This window comes from Loxodonta africana, chromosome 8, assembly GCF_030014295.1.
Source record: "Loxodonta africana isolate mLoxAfr1 chromosome 8, mLoxAfr1.hap2, whole genome shotgun sequence".
Classification (NCBI taxonomy): domain Eukaryota; kingdom Metazoa; phylum Chordata; class Mammalia; order Proboscidea; family Elephantidae; genus Loxodonta; species Loxodonta africana.
The window spans coordinates 8,694,637-8,709,840 of record NC_087349.1 but is presented as its reverse complement, the minus strand read 5'-3'; the positions used below and the strand labels follow the sequence as shown (position 1 = coordinate 8,709,840).

General features: G+C 44.0%; 1 protein-coding gene across 12 annotated transcripts in view; it reads left to right on the top strand.

The window, feature by feature from the left end:
* Window positions 1–15,204, top strand: part of AGK (acylglycerol kinase) — a 114,718-nt gene that overhangs the window by 46,246 nt on the left and 53,268 nt on the right. For all 12 annotated transcript variants that reach the window (XR_010322577.1, XR_010322580.1, XR_010322581.1 and 9 more), the window contains 5 exons: window positions 1,372–1,464; window positions 4,044–4,076; window positions 5,639–5,733; window positions 8,964–9,033; window positions 14,736–14,815. Coding sequence is in view for 3 of the 12 variants with exons in the window: in XM_064289630.1 (XP_064145700.1) it covers window positions 1,372–1,464; window positions 4,044–4,076; window positions 5,639–5,733; window positions 8,964–9,033; window positions 14,736–14,815 (371 nt within the window). In the remaining 9 variants the exon portion in view is untranslated. The remainder of the gene's footprint in view (window positions 1–1,371; window positions 1,465–4,043; window positions 4,077–5,638; window positions 5,734–8,963; window positions 9,034–14,735; window positions 14,816–15,204) is intronic.

Below are 15,204 nucleotides of genomic sequence, written 5' to 3'. Positions count from 1 at the left end.
TGTGTCTCATTCCAAACTGGTTGCCGTCAAGTTGATTCCAACTCATAGCGACCCTATAGGACAGAGCAGAACTGCCCCATAGGGTTTTCGAGGCTGTAAATCTTCATGGAAGCAGACTGCCACATCTTTCTCCCACAGGGCGGCTGGTGGGTTCAAACCACTGGCCTTTCAGTTAGCAGCCAGGTGTTTAAACACTGTGCTACCAGGGCGCCTGTGTCCCGTTAGGCCACTTTTTATTTTGTTTTGCTGCTTTCGGAATTCTCATGCCAAGCTCAGAGCCAGTCGTTCCATTTTTAGAGTAAAAAGTGGGATGATTCATCATAACTGAAATGCAGTGTCGGGACTTCTGCTCCCCCGTGTGAACTGTGAGTCAGTGCTGTGCAGGGCCTTGTGGCCTCAGGTGCCGCAGCCCACCTGAAGTCCAAGTCTGCCTGTTAGAGTGTCCGCTTGTCCTGGTGCTGGGGTTGATTCCGACTCAACGGGGACCCGTGTGTGTCAGAGCTGTACTGTGCTCCACGGGGTCAGTGCGGTGCCAGCTGGGGAGGGCTTTGTCTGTGTTAGTGGTAGTTGAATCATGTCCGTTAAAACGTCCTATTTGGTTTCAGAGGTGTACACCTCATTGGTGGTTGAATGGCTCATTGAAGTCTGTGCACATGTCTGAGGTGAACTGTCCTCAATAAAAACGCTTAGTCTTAGGTAGCGTTGACTACTTTGAATCATACTTGTGGTTTGTTGTGTCCAGTCATTGCAAAGTAGTTAAGAACCTCCTGTTACTTACTACAATACCTGCTGTCTAGTTACCTGCCGGTTGCTGGACACAGGGCTTCACAACAGCGTTAGAAGGAAACTATTGTCACCCCTCCCCCAACACACAAGCTTTCCTTGAGAAGGATGTTAAGATCCAGAGAGGATAAAGCCACTCAGCTAAAAAGTGGCAGAGTTGAGATTTACCCTCGGTTCCTTGGGCTCCGGATTCTCTTGTCTTTTCTTTCCATCTTTGCTCCCTGTTTGCACACATACTTGGCTTCCTGCTCTCGGATGGGAGGCCCTGGGCAAAGGACAGGGCAGAATCATCCCTGGACTGGAAGTGTGGCCTGTGCCCAGCTAGCTCTATAATCAAGAGAAACCACTGGACTTGGATTTTCACATTTGTGAATCAAAGAGCTGACTTGTCTGAAGTCCCTGCCAGCTCTAATTGTCCATAGTTATATAATGGCTTTGTTAGCATTTTAGTTTCTCGTGCCCATCAATTATGTAAAATTTAAGAAGAAATATGATATAAAAGTTTAAAGAAAATATCCCATATCACTTAGCCTTTGTCCTTGTGGTCTTAGGTTGATAAAATTACCTGAGGCTTCCCTTGTATTTCAGACGGATTATGAGGGACAAGCCAAGAAACTCTTGGAGCTGATGGAGCAGACAGACGTGGTCATTGTCGCCGGCGGAGACGGGACACTGCAGGAGGTATGACCCTTTCCGTTAGAAACTGCCGAGCAGGCAAGGAGAATGGACGTGAGGTCTCAGAGCAGTGGCATAAAGTGATTACGATTTAAGGAACTTCCTTTCAATAATCCATTCTTTTAGGGTTTGCTACTCTCTTAAAGAAGAATAGTTTAAAATTTTCCCCATGCACTGTTATATCATTGCTTCATGTACACGTGACATAGGAGGGTTTTTTTTTTTCACATTTAAATTTGATTAAAATGGGATAACCCAGGAGATAAAATGGTACTAGGTGGGATAAGCTTATCATATTTGGAAGACCTTTATGAAGTAGCCCTCTTTGTGATGGAATCATAGTTTCAATTATGAGGAGTGCTACTTGTAAGAAAAACTGAAAAGATTCCTTTGAAAACAAGCGTGCGCCCATTCTCACAGGTAATGTCACCTGAATGGTGCAGTACGGGAAGAGGTCTTCACGTTTAGATCTCTGCCTCTGCCTTTGCTTTACAGTCACAGGTCCTTGCTGCTTACCTTTGGCCCAATGAGGACAGGAGGTAGATTGCCCTGGAAATCCTGTTCTTTTCCCTGCAGCTGCCTAGCACATTGGTCATATAAGCTCTGAGGAGCCCAGTGCAGGTGATCTGCCACTGCACAGGCATTGATCCTGCACCCCTTAGTCGACACCTGTACCTCATTTCTGTCGCCTCTCGCCACCACTTGGTGGCTTTCATCAGCTGTCAGGGATCCGAAGCTAGCTGCAGCCAGGGCCTGATTCTGTGTTTGATGAGGCAATTATGGGAGTCTTAGTGAGCTTCTTTGAAAAAGTCTGTGCTAATGATCTTGTAATTGCTTTTACGGCTTTTTTTTTTTTTTTTTTTAATGAAGTGTAAAGAGTACTGATAGAGTGCCAAGCAAGAATGAAGTAGACCTCACAAGAGCTCACCCCATTTACCCCTGAAATCCAGTGAGGTAGAGAAGGGAGCAGAGATTTGCACTAACCTTCGCGGTGGCATGGTGGTTGAGCACTCGGCTGTTAACTGAAAGGTTGGTAGTTCGAACCCACCAGCTGCTTCTTGGGCGAAAGACGTGGTAGTCTGCTACTGCAAAGATTTATAGCCTTGGAAACCCTATAGGGCAGTTCTGCTCTCTCCTCCAGGGTCGCTGGGAGTCAGGATGTACTCAGTGGCAACAGGTTTGGCTTTTGGTTTTTACTTTATAAAATGTTTTTATAGCAAGGCACCAAATTGGGCATTTGGTATAATTACCTGTCTTCATCATCTAGTGCTGCCATAACACAAATACTACAAGTGGATGGCTCTAACAAAGAGAAGTTTACTCTCTCAGTATAGGAGGCTAGATGTCCGAATTCAGGGCGTCAGCTCCAGGAAGGCTTTCTCTCTCTGGGGGAAAGTACTTGTCATCGATCCTCCCTGTTTGAGGAGCTTCTCAGTGCCGGAACCTCGGGTACAGAGGACGCGCTGTTCTCCTGGCTCTTGTTTCTTGATGGTATGGGGTTCCCACGTCTCTCTGCTGGCTTCTCTCTTTTATATCTCAGGAGAGATTGACTTAAGACACAACCTAATCTTATAGATTGAGTCCTGCCTCATTAACATAAATGCCCCTAATCCCACCTCATTAACATCATAGAGGTAGGATTTACAACACATGGGAAAATCACATCAGATGACAAAATGGTGGACGGTCACACAATACTGGGAATCACGGCCTAGCCAAATTGACACACATTTTTGGGAGATACAGTTCAACCTACAGCATCACCCAGAACAACCAAACCCACGGCCGTTGAGTTGATTCTGACTCATGGTGACCCTATGGAACAGAGTAGGGCTGCCCCACCGGGTTTCCAAGGCTGTAATGTTTATGGAAGCAGACTGCCACATCCTTCTCCCAAGGAGCAGCTGGCGGGTTCGGACCGCCAACCCTTGGGTTAGCAACCGAGCACTTAACCGGTGCACCACCAGAGCACCTGGTCCAATCACAGCGATACAGAAATACAGCAAAACACAAACAAGTTGTTGATGGTGACCCGGCATGGAGTGGTTAGGGGTTGTTTTTCTCTTCAGGTATTTCCCAGAGTTTCTCTAAGATGTGTATTATACTTATAAAGAGAAAGAAATTCTATAAACGTTAAAATTCAAAATACTTTCTAACGGAGGAAGTGCCACCCTACCTCGTTATGATCAGTGAGAAGCCGCACAGAGCGTCTGCTTGTCGGGGTACAGCGAGGTTGTCCTTTTTCCTGTGCTATTTCATGGTAGCGAACCAGCGTCTTTTGTGTAACTGATGTGTGCATCATGTTTATACCCCTTTCACAGAGCTCCAGACATGATTCTGCTAATACATCCTGGAGTGTTTATAATTATTTTAGTTTTTTTTCGTCTTCCTAGGTCAAGAGTAAAACCTGTGTTTCTGCATCAATTTTATTAGAGATTGCCTTGTGTTGTAAGAGCCGATACCTTTTCTGACAGAGTTTCTAGGAAGGAAACAGAAATGCATTTATGGCCGGTAAAAACTGAATCCAGTTCTTTTATGATAAGGGAAATACGTGTAGGTTGTAATAGTTTTTTTCACCCTTGTAGGTTGTTACTGGAATTCTTCGAAGAGTGGATGAGGTAAGCTTGAAAGAAAGAATAATTGCGTTTCAGCTTTTCCTTTTCTATTCTTTTTACTCTCTCTACTTCTTTCCTTTACGTTTTCTCCCCATTTTATATTTTAAGGCGGGCACAAGTTGGGTTTAGAAAGGCCTAGAGTACTGGCCTTAACCAGTATGGGCTTTTCTGCTTTGATAACCCAGAGCATCCAATAGATGTTACTTACCAACAGTAGCTTAACATACAAAATCTTTCTATGGAATATTCTCTTCGGTGAATTCCCTCCTGAATAAATTAGGTTATATTTATGTATACTGGTTGTATATACTGGTAAATAAATTATGGTACATCTATATATACTGAAAGCCATGTAGTAGTTAAATGAGTGAATTAAATCTATAAATATCTGCATGGTTAAATCTCAGAAACACTGAATAACAAAGGCAAGTTACCAAAGGATGCTGTGCATTTCTATAGAGTTTTAAAATTCAGAAAACAACACTACACGTCGTTAATGGATGCCTGAATAAAGGAGCCCAGGTGGTGCAGTAATTACGCACGCGGCTGCTAACGCAAAGGTCGGCGGTTTGAACGCACCAGCCGCTCCTCAGGAGAAGGATGTGGCAATCTACTGCCGTAAAGAATACAGCCTTGGAGGCCCTATGGGGTGGTTCTGTCCTGTCCCATAGGGTTGCTGTGAGTCCGAACTGACTTGATGGCAGCAGGTTTTTTAAATATGTAGTAAAAGAATAGTAATAACAGGGTGGAAAGGAATCACTCCAACTTCTGGCCAGTGGTTTACCTCTGAGATGGAAGAGAGGACGGTAGAATAAGAGGGACTTCAACTGTATCAATATCACTTTATTTCTTAAAACAAATCTGGAGCAAATACAGCAAAATGTTAGCATTTGTTAAATCTGGGTTGTGGGTCCACAGACGTTTTTTACATTATTGCATGTACTTTTCTAAAATAGTTTGAAATGTTTCATAAATAACAACAACCAAAAAAAATATCTTTCTCAGTCCCTTTGTTAAACTGCTTTAGCCCTCACCCCCAAGTCTCATTTGTCGGTGACCCAGAGGTAGGTTGGATCCAGCCTGGAATGTAGCACCTCGCACTCAGAAGAGCCTTTTGAGACCTTACGGTGTCTGTCGTATTGGTGGCGTTCCATTAAATCAACTGCCCTACCCTTCACATCCTTGAACTTGCCTGTTCTCTTTACATCATTTATACTTGAGATGGTTTTATTGTCAGCCTCTGTACAAATGTCAGATATTCTTATGAATTTTATCTGCAACTTTTTCAAAGATTGTCACCCTCATGCATTTACCTAATATGTGCAAGACCCTCATTATCTTCACCAAATTTCAGTCAACCAGTTGCCATTACTGAGTTCTCAGATATTTCTCTGAAATTCTAGGTCATTGTATTTTCATGGACGTCCTTGTCTTGGAAACTGCTCTCTTGGGGTTTCCAGTTCCTCCCCTAGGGGCCTGGGCAGGGTAGTGGACACTTTCCTGCCTGTCTGCTCAGCCTGATATTCTCACCACAATAATAAAACTTTTCTTTTTTTTTTCCCCAGGCTACCTTCAGTAAGATTCCCATTGGATTTATCCCACTGGGACAGACCAGTAGTTTGAGTCAGACCCTCTTTGCCAAAAGTGGAAACAAAGTCCAGTAGGTCGTCACTGTGGGTATTAGCGGGTGTGGGTGAGTGAGCCTGGGAAGAAGTTCATGTGTGTGTGGTGGCACTTGGTTTTGAGTTTCCATAGCCTGAAACGTGAAATAATTAATGGGAGGGCCCAGGTCAGAGTGCAACCTTTTGGTCCTCTGGGAAGTTTTCCTGTTGAGTTGTGGAGCTGGTGACCTGATAATGAGTCCCAAGGTCAGGGATGGAGATGAGCACTTCATCTCCTTTGTCAGCTATGAAAATAGCACCCCTCATCCAAACTGCTTCTTGCTTTTACCTGTTCAGTTCCCTAGGGAAGACAGGTTTGCACTCATCACTTGTTAGTGTCCACAACGACAAATAGCACGTCCCCGGTGGTGGCCGAACCGCAGCCTTGGTTTCGTTATCTTGATGATCTCAATGGCTAAAACAACTAAATATAGTCTCCTTATCTGGGGAACAACAAAAGTGGTAGATGGTAGGGATACAGTGACCAGGAAAGCTGTGTAGCTCCTGATGTCTGAGTTAATTTGCTGTGAGTCTCATGTGTTACTGTTTTTCCTGGAAGCATTGTGTAAACAAAACTCTAGTCTTTCAAGAAAGCAGAGATCTTGAATTTGAGTGCTGGCTTTGCAAATGAATTAATAATGTAATCTTGAGCAAATAATGTTCACCTCTTAGTGTCGGTGGCTGGTGTCATCTTTGTGACACATTGGAAGAGGCCAGTAAATAAATACTTGTTGATTGGATGAATTAAAACTATCTTCAGACTTTTCTGGCTCTACCATTCTAGAATCAATAGCAGTATAATATTCAGGAGTTTTTTTGTTTTGTTTTGGGTTAAGGACTTTTTTCTCTGATTTGGAATTCTTTGGTTAACCTGGGTTTTTGTGGATTTATTTTTTGTGGTTGTAATTTTAGGAGTCAACTGGTATACCACTGTTAAAATTCATTCATCTGGGATAATTTGGGTGTTGGTAAAGCTGATAGCTGTGATGGGTTGAAAGATTTCAAATATGTTTAAGTCCAGAATGAGTTCATAATCACACTAAGAAAATAAATAAAAATGAAGAGCTTATTGGTCACTTGGAGGATACTAGGGAATCAACTTATTATTTTGGAAACTGGTAAATAAACTAAAAGAAAACAAGCATTTATCCTGCCTTTCTCATATGACCTATATTTCAGGGTAACCAAAACGTTGAGGGAAAATTTCTCTTTATAGAACAGATAATAAATTAGAAGGAATAATAGAGTTAAAAGATTGCAGTTTTGCAACTCTTTGTTAATAAATCTAGCCAGTGATTGTCAATTATTGCTCCATCACAGAAAGAGAGACGACCAGATGTTAGGTGCTTCCTGATGGAAGTACACACCACCACCTGTGGAGTATTTTTGCCTAAAACTCAAAACTGAATCTGCTATAGATTTTCCGTTCTAGATACAGATTGTCAAGAAATGTAGGAAGCAGGCACAGACAACCCATTTCTTCAACAAGCAGGGAAAAGAAAAAAAGGGAATCTGTGGGTTTGAAGAGTCTTAAGAGACGTATGAACCAATGGCAACGTATAGATCTTATTTGGATCCTAATTTGAACAAAGAAACAAAGTATATATATACGAGTTGATCACGGAACAATTTAACATTGAATGTATGTTGATACAAAGAAATTATTTAAATGCTTTCAGTATGATAATGCTATTTTGTTTATGTTTTCAAAAATAAGAGTGTCTTTTAGAGATGCATACAGAAATATTTATGGATGAAGTGTTAAGATAGCTGGAATTTGCTCATTTGATCCAGGGTAGGGGGAAGTGAGGGGAGGGTATAAAAAGAAACAAGGTTGGCCATGAGTTGATAAATATTGAGGCTGCATGAGGAGTATACAGGATTTCATGGTACTACATGCTTTTTTATAGGTTTGAAATTTTATAAAATCATTCATTCAGCAAATATTGAATGCCTACAAAGTGCCGTGCAGCATGCTAGTTATAGTGGTTAATTTAAAAACCAGCTGCCATTGAGTCAATTTTGACTCATAGCAACCCAATAGGACAGAGTAAAACTGCCCCATAGAGTTTCCAAGGAGTGGCTGGAAGATACGAACTGCCAATCTTCTGGTTAGCAGCCATAACTCTTAACCACTACGCCACCAGGTTTTCCATATTGGCTAATAGATGGGTAGATGGGTGTAAATTGATCACTAACCCGGGAGACCTTTCGGTCTACCAGAGGAGGCAGATGATAGGAAATTGATAAAGAAATGTACATTATACATTGTGATCTAGTCAAAAGAAAATGGACTCCATTCAGTGATAGATTACAGGGAAAGCCCCATGCCTGGGCTGTCGAGAGCTGGCCTCTCTGAGATGGTGACATTTAAGACACCATCTGAAGGATGGAAACTAGCCAGGTGCCCAAATATCAGCAGAGGGTGTCACAGGGGTGTGGGCAGGCTGAGTGAGGAAAGTGCGTGTAGTGTGTTTATTCATTCTCTCTGCTCCAACAAAATCTTACTGTCGAGGCGCCTGCTGACTTAATATTTCTTCTACTAAGTGCATGTTGATGTTTATCTGTGTCTGACCTTGGATCTAATTATATTCTGAGCTCTAGAACTGCTGCTAAGCCTAGCAGAGTTTCACACACTCTGAATGGGAATTGATAGTACATGCCCTTTGATGAATACTATTTTTAGACTTTTCAAATGACTATCAGAACGTACATAAGAGCAGCCTTTTGTCTTTGAACAAAGCAGTCGGCAATTGAAATGAAGTGCATCCTAGTAACCCTGGAAAATGCGGGAACTGTGTCTTGGGTTCTGGATTCTATTTTGCTAAAGTAACTCCAACAAACTCTGTCATTTAGTTCTTCTGATTGGAGTGCCTTGAATTTCTTATAGTGAACGAAAGACATTGTTTTGTTATTAAAGTGTCCTATCATCTTTTGATAACTGTGCGTCAGGCACAGTGTCTATACTCAATAAAGGTTAAATAAATAAATAATGGGTGTGTGGTATGAACTTCTTGCCAAAGTCTTCTCTTAAGGTCCCTTTCAGGGCCTCCCACTGTATCCGTATCAGTAATTCTGTGCCCCTTTATTCTGCTTTCTTGGAGTATTTTGAGGGACTATGCGTGTTTCCTGACCCAACTACTAATATCTGGGCAGGGGTGTGTTTGTGCATGTCGGGGGGGGGGGGGTTGCTTCTTTACATGCTAATGGACTTCTCATTATCTCTTAGACACATCACAGATGCTACCCTCGCCATTGTGAAAGGGGAGACAGTTCCACTTGATGTCTTGCAGATTAAGGTACAGTCTTCTCTTTTTATTTTTTAAAAATTAAAAAAAAAAAAAAATCAAAGTAATAGATATCCATGTTAAAGAAAATAACGTATAGCAGCTCAAATGAGATTCTAATGAAAACAACAGTCCCCCTTCTTACCCCGAGTCTTGTCTCTAGAGAAGAAGAATGTTCACTCTTTACCCATGTTGGTACCGCTAACCAATAGGCCTGTGCTGCTCCGTTTGTTGTATCAGCTCTAGACTTCATCTCCTGACCTTTTGTTAAGTATGAGAATTCCTCCGTGTCTCCTCCCAGCATTGTTTTAATCTCTATTGTTAGCTCCTCTGTTGGTTACCTTTGAGCCACGGTAAGGTAGGTAAGGTAATTCATGTGTCTTACGTGGTTGTGTTCGTTATTAAAGGAGTGAATAATGGAAAGCACCGAGGACATGGTAGGTGCATTGCCCAAGGGGAGCCCTTTGTGGGTCCTGTCTCTCCTCGGAAGGGCTCATCTTTTTTGGAATTCAGATTGCTTGGCCGCCTTCAGTCTCAGCTCTCCAGTGAGCTTAAGGAAGGTTATGATTTTGCAGATTACCTGGCTTTTTCTCATCTGAGGGTGGGTCAGTGTTCTTTGCAGCTTCTCACATCCTAGGCGGGAGCAGAACTCCCCATTTTTCTTTTGAGTTGTCTGACTTTTTCTTACTGATTTATAGGTGAACTCATGAATTTTTGAGAAATATATTTTCTAGTCGTGCCCACAGAAAGGGGCTAGAATCAGTGACGCTCAGTAGCAATGAGCACGCCCAGCAACCAGATCTTGGTCTCTACGTACCGTTCCCTAATAAAAGAAACTAGGACTCTGAAGAGATGGATTTCACAGGCAGGGCGAGAACAAGACAAGGAAGTGCAGAAAAACAGTTGGGTATCTCACAGAAAGGCCTAGGAGCTGGATGGTGTCCTCCTGGCCAACCTTGGAACAATTTGAACATAAAAAAGAAAAGTAATGCTAATAGGTTATAACGGATTAAATAAAAATGAATAATGAGCCCACGGTCATATTACAGGAGAACTGTAAGCTTATAAATGTAGAAGGAATGATAGAAAATTACCATTTTGCCATCACCAGTGTAATAATTGATTCTGGAAAAGATTGTCAATGGGTGCTAAAACCATTGGATAAAAGGTTATTGGGAAACAGACCTGCTCACAATCTCAAAAAGTGTCAAAGATTACTTACTAATTACAAAGGGGTATACACCTTTATAACGGGAAAATCTAGCAGGCAGCACCTCAACCAAGTGCTCAGACGTGACATGACCAAATGGGATAAACTGACGTTAGTGCCTCCTGATGTGACATACTGAGATGATACAACGTTCCCGTCAACCTGCCCGCCGAAAATGTCAGCCTGCATCTGATGATGAGAGGGCGACCTAACAAATTCATACCATGGGACAGTCTAAAAACAGCACTTAGCCTGGGCTCTTAAAAATTCAGTGTGGTGAAATCCAAAAGGAGGTAGAAGTCTGTTCTAGATTAAGGGAAACTAAAGAAATATCTACTGTTGAGACAGTGGCACAGGATTGGGCACCCTTCTGCTCTGTTATACATGAGGTTGCTAGGGGTTGGAGCTGACTTAATGGCACCTAACAACAACAAAGAAATATCACAAATAAACTCAGTTCAGGAGCTTAGATTGGAAAAATGAAAAACAACCAGTAAGAGCCATAAAAAGATTATTGGGACAATTCCCAAACAAAAAAAAAAAAAACAAACCCTTTGCCATCGGTTGGCTCCTGACTCCTGATGACCCTATAGGACATAGTACAACTGCTCCATAGGGTTTCCAAGGCTGTAATCTTAATGGAAGCAGACTGCCACATCTATCTCTCATGGAGTAGCTGGAGGGTTTGAACTGTTGACCTTTAGATTAGCAGCTGAGCACTTAACTACTGTGCAGCCAGACTCGCACATACACATGCAAACATAACTTACATACTCTCCATCATATGCATGTTGTTGTTGTTAGGTGCCCTCAAGCTGATTCCGACTCACAGCGACCGTATGTACAGCCGAACGAAACACTGCCCAGTCCTGCACCATCCTCACAATCGTTGCTGTGTTTGAGCCCAGTGTTGCAGCCACTGTGTCAATCTATCACATTAAGAGTTTTCCTCTTTTTCACTGGCCCTCTACATTACCAAGCATGATGTCCTTCTCCAGGGACCGGACCTTTCTGATAACATGTCCAAAGAATGCGAGACAAAGTCTCGCTATCCGTGCTTCTAAGGAGCATTCTGGCTATACTTCTTCCAAGACAGATTTGTTCCTTTTTTTGCAGTCTGTGGTATATTTAATATTCTTCGCCAGCGCCACAATTCAGTGGGGTCAATTCTTCTTCAATCTTCCTTATCCATTGTCCAGCTTTCACATGCATATGAGGCAACTGAAAACACCATGGCTGGGGTCAGGTGCACCTTAGTCTTCAAGGTGACACTTTGCTTTTCAGCACTTTAAAGAGGTCTTTTGCAGCACATTTGCCCAATGCAACGCATCTTTTGATTTCTCGACTGCTGCTTCCATGGGCATTGATTGTGGATCCAAGTAAAATTGAAACTTGAGTCTTGAATTTTTTGTCAGTTCTTTCAGCTTGAGAAATGTTGGGTGTGTTCTTCCCTTTTGGTATTCTAGCTCCAGGTCTTGGCACATTTCATTATAATACTTTACTTTGTATTGTCGAGCTGCCCTAAAGATAAATCTTTAAAGATTACAGCCTCGGAAACCCTATGGGGCAGTTCTACTCTGTCCTGTAGGGTCTCTATGTGTCAGAATCGACACCATGGTAAGGAGTTTTTTTTTTTTTTTTATAATACTGAGTACTTGACTTTGAATTAACTACAGAAAATATTGATGGAGCATTTTTAGTTCTTTTTTCTGTTTGATTTGGGCACTGGCACCCCAGAGCCAAGCAAGCTAGATGTGTGTGGAATAGGGGGACCTAGAGTAGATCCCTTTCTTCCCTTACCATTCCTGGCAAGTTCTGTGAACTCCTTTCTGAGCCCTGGCTCTGATCCTTCTCTGAGTCGTGGAGTGCTTCAGTGCTCCTACCTTTGTGTCTTACTTCACAACAACAAAAAAACCCAAAGAGTTGCCATCGAGCCAGTTCGGATTCATGGCAACCCCATGCGTGTCAGAGTAGAACTGTGTTCCATAGAGTTTTCAGTGGCTGTGATCTTCTGGTAGTAGATTACCAGGCGTTTCTTCCAAGACACCTCTGGGTGAATTCGAACAGCCCACCTTCAGTTAGCAGCTGAGTGTGTTAACTGTTTGTACCGCCCTAAAACTCCTTGATTAGGCACCTCCCAGTCTTCTCCCATACCTATCTAGTTGTTATGGATTTTATTTTGTCCCTTCAAAATGTGTGTCAACTTGGCTGGGCCATGATTCCCAGTATTGTGTGATGGTCTGCCATTTTGTCATCTGATGTGATTTTCCTCTGTGTTGTAAATCCTATCTCTATGATGTTAATGAGGTGGGATTAGCATTGGGTATGTTAATGAGGCAGGACTCAGTCTGCAAGATCAGGTTGTGTTTTAAGTCAATCTCTTTTGAGCTTTAAAAGAGAGAAGCAAGCAGAGAGACATGAGGACCTCATACTACCAAGAACAAGAGCCAGGAGGATAGTGTGGCCTTTGGACCTGGGGTCCCTGCGCTGAGAAGCTCCTTAACTGGGGAAGATTGATGACAAGGACCTTACCCCAGAGCTGACAGAGAAAGCCTTCCCCTGGAGCTGGCACCCTGAATTCGAACTTGTAGCCTCTTAGACTGTGAGAGAATAAATTTCTCTTTGGTAAAGCTGTCCATTTGTGGTATTTCTGTTACAGCAGCACTAAATAACTGAGATACTAGTCAACAGGAATTATTTTGTTTTCACTGTACCTCATGTCTTTGTTCCAGCTAGCTGTCTCAGTTATTTCCCTCAGCCAAGCACTGGGCCATTTTCTCTGGGATTAAGTCTCCTCAGGGAAGTGTGTGAATTGGGGCGGCACGTCTCCTCAGCGTTAAGACCTGGCTGGCTCAGGGCTGTGTGCTTGCCTTTCTGTTTTCTGCCTTTCTGCTCTGTTTCCTGAGCGCCCATCTCTCTCCCCATCCCACTCCCCAGCTCTGGTCTGGACATGCCCTCCACGTCATTGCGGTGTCATTATGGTGTTCCTGCATCTGGTCCCCTTTCTCAGGGCTCAGGGTCTTGTGTGACCTGTTGTCCACTGTCTGAAAACTGTGGTTTTATGTACTTGGCTGGTTTTTCAGTTGTTCAGCACAGAGGAGCAATTCCAAGCCCTGTTACTCCATCATGGCTGGGGGTAGAAGTCTTACCACTAGCTTTTTAACAACGGGTTTTTGTTGAAATATTTGACCTCGATATGTAATTGAGTTCAGCAAAGTCATCCTGCGGGTATCAGTAAGCTGGTCCTCTTCCAGATTCATGGGTAACTGGCTTTCTTCTTCTACCTTATCCTCAGGGCGGTTACTCCCAGTAGGGAGCGAGCCTTTCTGAATGTCCCTCAGGGCAGGGCACACCTTGTTCAGAGCACTGCAATGCAGAGGTGGCTGAGTCTTCTCATTCCATGGCGCCCTTAGTGTCTCAGCAACTTTTCATGCTGTCCCTGGGCTAAAAGAGATACCAGGAGTCTCGTTTACATAATATTCAGGTCCAGGCAATCTGATACGTTCTTGATGTGCCAGCCGGGTGTTCCACCATTGCTCTAGTTCCCTTCGCCCTTTGTAACCAGGTGCAGAGAGCACAACAGTGAAGCCCACCGTGTGTGCTTCCAGAATCCCCTTACTTGGGCGGAAGTGGGCTGGTGGGGCGGCACCCCCACCCCTGCTCTCCCCTCGTGGAGGGTAGGAGACGACTCAGCTGACCGGCTCTCCTCCAGTCCCTCATCCTCTGCTGTCCTGGGAGCAGCGGCTGCTGGCTCTGCCCCATTCAGCGAGTCCTGTTGAGCTGTGCCTGGCGGCTGCTTGGAGCTCTCCTTGGAGTGTGGGCTGCTCCGTGCATTTCGGTCTTCAGCACCTGTGGCTGCAAGTCTGAGCTGCAGGGAAAGTCCCCGTGGGATGCTGGCACAGGTCTCACTGGTACTCTGAGGAAATCCATCGTGGAGTGGATCTCTCGGTGGCAGTGCTTCTGTTAAACGTGTTTTCAGTATATTGCTTGACTCACTAATCTATTAAAAACTCACAATTATGAAAAGCAAAACTCGGCCTTAAAGCCGTGGTGTAAATCCCGATCCCTCCCTACCCTGACCTGTTGTGACAGAAGTTTGACCACATATGCAGACATTCAGGTGAGTCGTATAGAGTAGTAGCTTCTGGTCTGACTGGAGAGCTCTGGGTCTTCGGAGGGGGGTGCAGGCTCCAGTCAGCTTTGCCTGGAGCAGGTAGATGGGAGAGAAGACATTCTGGCCGACCGACCACCACACGGCCTGGAGGGTGATGGAACACTGCTGTCAGCAGGTTCATGAGGCCCAGCGTGCCAAACGCAGTTTCATTTTACAGCGTGGCTTCTACTGAGCACGCATGGGGTGAATGTCTTTGAAGTCTGCACATACTTTTTAGAACGTTGGCTTGACTTGATGAAAAGTAGGCCCGGATGTCTGCTGGCTGCTTACATGCAGAGAGCCCCAGGAAGTTGTATCCATTCATCTAAATTCAGTGTATTTACCTTCCAGGGTGAAAAGGAGCAGCCTGTGTTCGCAATGACCGGCCTTCGGTGGGGGTCCTTCTGGGACGCCGGTGTCAAAGTCAGCAAGTAAATCCTCCTTCTTGTTCTGTCCCTGCCTCTGAGGTTTTAAGATGCAGTGATCTTGTGGGAATAAATCTGGTGGGCCTGGGGGCTGAATTGTGTGTGAATGATGGTGTCAGGTCCATCAGCTAGAGGTTTATCTTCTGTTTGCAGAAAGGTTGTGGAAGGTTCCGGTTTCCCTAGCACTGGCTTTTTGGGAGCCGGAGAGGAGAGAGTATGTCTCTGTTTATACACACAGTGTTGAGAGAGGTTAGGCTTGGGCTAGCCTAAAGGGAGAGTTGGTTGCCGTCACCCTGAGGCCTGCGTTGTCACTGGGCACTGAGGGGAAGGCATGGGCACTGTCGCCCAAAGCCTTTCCGGCCCTGGTGAGACTTTCCCAGGGGTGTTTGGAGGCT